At 44.8% G+C, this 5,216-nt stretch overlaps 1 protein-coding gene across 1 annotated transcript; it reads left to right on the top strand.

Moving 5' to 3' along the window:
• Nucleotides 1–1,942: 1,942 nt before the first annotated feature.
• Nucleotides 1,943–3,153, top strand: LOC149817030 (putative F-box protein At2g36090). The gene has a single exon (XM_089987735.1). It carries the CDS (start codon nt 1,974–1,976, stop codon nt 3,000–3,002), a length of 1,029 nt encoding a protein of 342 aa, XP_089843861.1. The 5' UTR covers nt 1,943–1,973; the 3' UTR covers nt 3,003–3,153.
• The last annotated feature ends 2,063 nt before the right edge of the window (nt 3,154–5,216 follow it).

Below are 5,216 nucleotides of genomic sequence, written 5' to 3'. Positions count from 1 at the left end.
CTCATGTCGCTTTCCAAACCTTTATCTTCAACTTGAAAAGTAAAAAAAACTTCAGTTTGAATATTAACTTCCTTTCAACTTGATAAAAATCATAAAACTAATCATGAATATACCTTGAATTCAAATTTCAAATACTGTCATTTAAGGAAATCAATGGTCTACATTGAACCACAATTAAGATGCAAGCAGGAGCCTTCAAGATCCAAACGATTATTGATTTAAAATCCAACTCTGTGCCAACCAAATTGAGAAAATTGACTGATCTACATTGCAGTTTGATTTGTTGCCATATGATCAGGACAAATTCAATGTAGAAAACCGTACCAAGTATATCATGGTTCGAAAGCACCATTACTCATTGTATTTGGTTATCATAAAATTGAAGAAACAAACAGTGAATCTTGACCACTGCCTAGTTTTTTCATTCAAATTGGTGTAATTGATCTTCTAAACCATTTGAAACTGATACCAGACCCATCAAGGTATACCCAAACCCGCACATATAACAAATCGCTGGGCTCGGGTTTTGCCAGTTTCATGAAAATAGAATCCCAAATTCAAATCTGCATAATTTTATAATTTACTTTTGCTGAAAATGCATATAAAAATACTTGGGTCGGATCGGGTATCCGACAAAAAAGTTGGGTCGAGTCAGGTACCGGACAAAAATCATAACCCAAACCCGGCCAGCAATATTGCTTTTGTGGGGTTTGGGTCAACCCAAATATTATTTAGGTTGACACTTTTCATGCACATACCCAAAAATTCGGGTTCAGATACCCCGGTAAAAACCCAACCCGTTGACAGCCCTATCTGTCGCACAGGAAAGTCCCTGCTGGGCTAAGAAATCGGATTCAAAACAACTAAATACATGGGGGAGTCGGACCCGAATCAGGTCAGAACAAACCCCAATACTGGATTCGATCCATTTGCATCCCAACATATAGAGGTCAGCTTTAGACAACTTAGAGACTTGTGTCATTGGATTTTAACCATGTAACAGGTAAGGAAAGCAACTCTCCCTCATAACAATCCCATCTCCTGCCCTTTGCCCCTTCCCCCTTTACCTAGGACCTAGGGGTGTCAACGGGTCGGGTTTGGTTCGGACTCAGGTAGAACCTGACTTGGACCCAGTTTTGGGTATGGTATCTGGTTTAGACCCAGTTCTAATTGGGTCCATCATAAGAAAAACTATACCGGGACCCAATAAGAACTACATAAACCAGACCCAGATCATACCCGGTAAAACCATATTTTTTTATCATTTTTACATTGAAAAATTATGGGTCTTAATTGGAACTCGCGCGGGTCAGGTCCAGGTTTGGTATAAAATGTCACAAAATATACCCAAGTCCATGTATTAATAGGACCTTTGAGTCCGAACCTGGGTCTTATTATTTATCACCATACTCAAACCTTATAAAATTTGGTTCGGGTCGACCCGATGACACCCCTACCTTTACCCTTATAAGCTCTAGAATGTACATCATATATAGAGTCAGACATGCAAATAATGTGTATATGTCCAAATTCTAAAAGGATTTGTCAGCGTTCACACACCCTTTCTGTCTATATCTTAATTTATTGAAAAGGTAACAGCAAGAGAGTCAAAACCTCAAAAAATAGTAAAATATCGTTCTTTTTAAATTTGGATGAACATCATCTCCTCTTCCACGCTGCTTCACAAAAAGGGAAGATTGGAAGCGACGTCATCAAGTGAATGCAACACACAACCATCCGTTGTAAAGCTCACCCATTTGACCCACACTTTCTGTTTTATCCCCACACGTTGCCCTCGTATTGAGAGGCGGTCAATGAAGATGGCAGATGTTGTAATTCCTAAGCACGTTTAAGGGTAGTTTTGTAATTCAGTGTAAGCGTACTTCACTCCCAAAGAATCTCCTCTTTATAAAACCCGTTTCACGACTTTTCGCTCAAACACAAACTCCATAAGAGAGAGAGAGAGAGAGATAATGGTGATTTCGTCGCCGTCCGATGGGGAGGAAACGACAATATCCACCCTCCATCCTGACCTCCTCAAGCACATCCTCCACCGCCTGGACGGCACCGCTCTAGCCACCGTCAGTTGCACGGCCGCCGAGTTCCGGGCCATCTCCGGAGACCAAACGCTCTGGAGACGCATCGCGAACGCCGCGTGGCCGGCGACGTCGTCCAATACCGACCTCCACCGCCTCATCGCCTCCTTTCCCGGCGGTTTCCGCACCTTCTACTTCGATTCCTATCCACTCGTCTCGGCCTCTGCCTCGCTCCCGCCGTCTTCCGGTCACCGGCCGTCCCCGGCCGACCTGGTCTCTATCGTCGACGTTCGCTACCGTGGACGGATGATCTTCTCCAAGGTCCTTTACGGCATCCCACTGCCGGAATCAGGCGACGATCGGCAACACGTCGACGCCTGGTTCGACTACTCGCCGTTCCGGCTCGATGCTTTGGATCCGAAGGACGATCCACCGGTGATCTCCGTCGCCGGCGGAGACCGCACCGGCGAGGAGATCCGTCGCCTGCTCCAGGATGGCGTCCGGTTGAGCTGGATCGTTCTGGACGTGACACGTGGCAGGGCGGTGAACGTGACGAGCTGGACGCCCCTGGAGGTGGAGCGCCACTGGTACTCGGAGGTGGAATACCTGATAAAGTTCGGGACGGTTTTGCCCCTGGACGGGGAATCTATTTACTGCGGCGTGTCCGTCAAGTGCGGAGGGTTCCAGGAGGGTGAACTGAAGGTGAGGGAGGTAGGGATGACGATGGAGGACACGGTGGGAAGGAATTTGCAGGGGAAGGAGAGCCTGGACATTTTGCAGAGGGCGGTTGGATGCCAGAGGCGGAAGGGCAGGGATGGGCTCAGACGAAAATACGAGGAGTTCTTGAGGGTAAAATTGGAAAATAAAGAAAGTAAGGCGAAGAGGGAGAAGAGGGTCGATATGGTGTGCGTACTCTCGGGCATTTCCCTTTTCGTCGCCTTCTGCGCCTTTGTGATGACGCGATGATAAGTATTTGATACAAAATTTATGTTCATATTCTTTTTTAACTACAAAATATTAGGAACGATTATTGCGTTATACAAGGAGGAAAAAATGTACAGAAATTGTATTATTTTGATATATACGGAATATGAAATTAGAAACTTTTATGCTGGCAGATTTTTTTTTTTGGTTGGGTCAAAAGAAAAACCCTATCAAGGACCCCGCGCTCTTCGGCTGGTAAAACCCTTGAGGTCATATTGCCTACCAGAGCTTCAACCTTACGACAAGGGATGCCTTCTGCGGGTTTCGAAGTCGTGATATCCTGTCAACTTGCGAACGTTCACAAGTTGCTTTTACTTGGTGAGTGGAGCCCTTGCGGGCTGAAAAAAAGTTATTTATTTTTTAAGCATTTTACATGTAAGATTTGCAGATCTTAAATTGAATCTTAGTTCGACTTTTTATGAACTTCCCAACCTAACGCAAGTCCATCTAGTACTCAGATCTTGAGAGTGGCTAATTGGACCGTTTAATGGGTTCATTGGCTAGCACTATCAGTTCATTATTGGATCTTATGTCACCGAGACACTTCAAGATGCTCTCTTGTCGTATCACCTTGCATACTATTATTAATAAAAAATTGCAAAGAAATATTATGTCTTGTGTCCTTTTAGGGGTGTCCTTGTGACATAGATTGGAGAGTTTGGTAAGACCAGATACCATGACGTGCATATTTTAGTGTCAATCCAAATGCTAGTGCTTTTGGCTTTTGGTGGCTTTTTAAGTGGTGGTTTGGACGTGCCCACTTATCCACGTCAATGGAATCGGTTGGGAACTTTGCTTTTTGGTAACACAGTAATTTCACTCCTCTTGGACTTTTGTGCAAGTGGGTGCGTCCAAAAAAATCCAAGTTTTTTTGAGGTAGACGATGATACAATATTGCCCTCCGGTGATCTTGTTTTCTTTTTCTTTTTTTATACGTAAGAAAGTCGGATCCGAATCAGGTTGGAGCAGCCGAAAAATCATAAAAATGGCAAAATGAATCCAATCCGTTTGCATCTCTTTTTTTTTTTTTATGACAAGGAACCCTCGCTCAAGTGAGGAAAACCCAGGTGGGGCCTAGGGGTGGCAATCGGGTCGGGTTGGTGGGTTGGCGGGTCAGCATACCTCAACACGAACCTCACCCGTTTATTAAACGGGTCGGCTGTGGCAAACGCGAACCTGACACATTTATTAAACGGGTAACCTGACACGACACAGTTAACCCGTTTAATAAACGGGTTGGGTTGGGTAAACGGGCGGGTTGGCAGGTTGGGTTCGGGTAAATGGGTTGGCGGGCAGGTTGACGGGTCGGGTTCGATTAAACGGGTTGGCGTCCGGGTCGGGGTCCAAACGGGTTGGCGGGCCGGTTGGCGGGTCGGGTTCGGGTAACCGGGTTGACCCACCCGCCTAACCCGTTTATTAAACGGGTCAGCCGGGTTGGCGAGTTGGCATACCCCTAATACGAACCCGACCCATTTAATAAACGGGTTAGGCGGGTCGACCCGTTTACGACACGAACCCATTTAAGCCAAACCCGAACTCGGCTAAAAAGAGGGTTGGCGGGTCGTGTTAGATTTTGCCACCCCTAGTGGGGCCCCATGGCCAGCCTGCTTACAAGCACAATCATGCACCAGTGGGGTTTGATCCAATGCCTTTATCTGAGCACCTTCACAACCACCCCCCTTGGCTACACGAGCGACCAGTCCTGGTGGAGTCTATTTGCATCCCTAGTCAATATAAAAGCCCAAGTTTTCTTTGCCCACCTGGGATACTACAAGAATAGGTATCAAGCAACCACATTTTAGCAACAACTCAAAAAAGGGGTAGGCAACAAGGGTTACTTTCTCAAGTTGTTTTTAATAATCTACTATAACCGCATTAGTGGTTGTTATTGGGTAAGCAATAACGATTGCACTTTTAGTGATGGCTAATACAAAGGTATTAGTAAAAAAAAATTTAAATTAGCCTTTAATAATCTATTACAGTCACAAAAGTAGTGATTATTGGATAAAAAATAGGAGCGACATTTATGGCGGTGACTGATACACAATAAATAAGGGTGATGATCTACTTCAACTACAAAAATAGTTGTTACATAGAAAATAGAGACAACATTTATGGTGGCTTTTGATACATAGAAAATAAGGGCAACTTGAACAAAGTAGCCTCTATTAATCAGTTGAGTTACAAAGGTGGCTG

This window comes from Nuphar pumila, chromosome 14, assembly GCF_984573655.1.
Source record: "Nuphar pumila chromosome 14, dmNupPumi1.hap1.1, whole genome shotgun sequence".
NCBI classification, from domain to species: Eukaryota; Viridiplantae; Streptophyta; class Magnoliopsida; order Nymphaeales; family Nymphaeaceae; genus Nuphar; species Nuphar pumila.
This window is presented reverse-complemented; position numbering and strand designations above follow the sequence as displayed.

Bases quoted from the DNA above. Each gene is read 5' to 3' on its own strand.
- LOC149817030 (XM_089987735.1), top strand. From the start codon at position 1,974: ATGGTGATTTCGTCGCCGTCCGATGGGGAGGAAACGACAATATCCACC.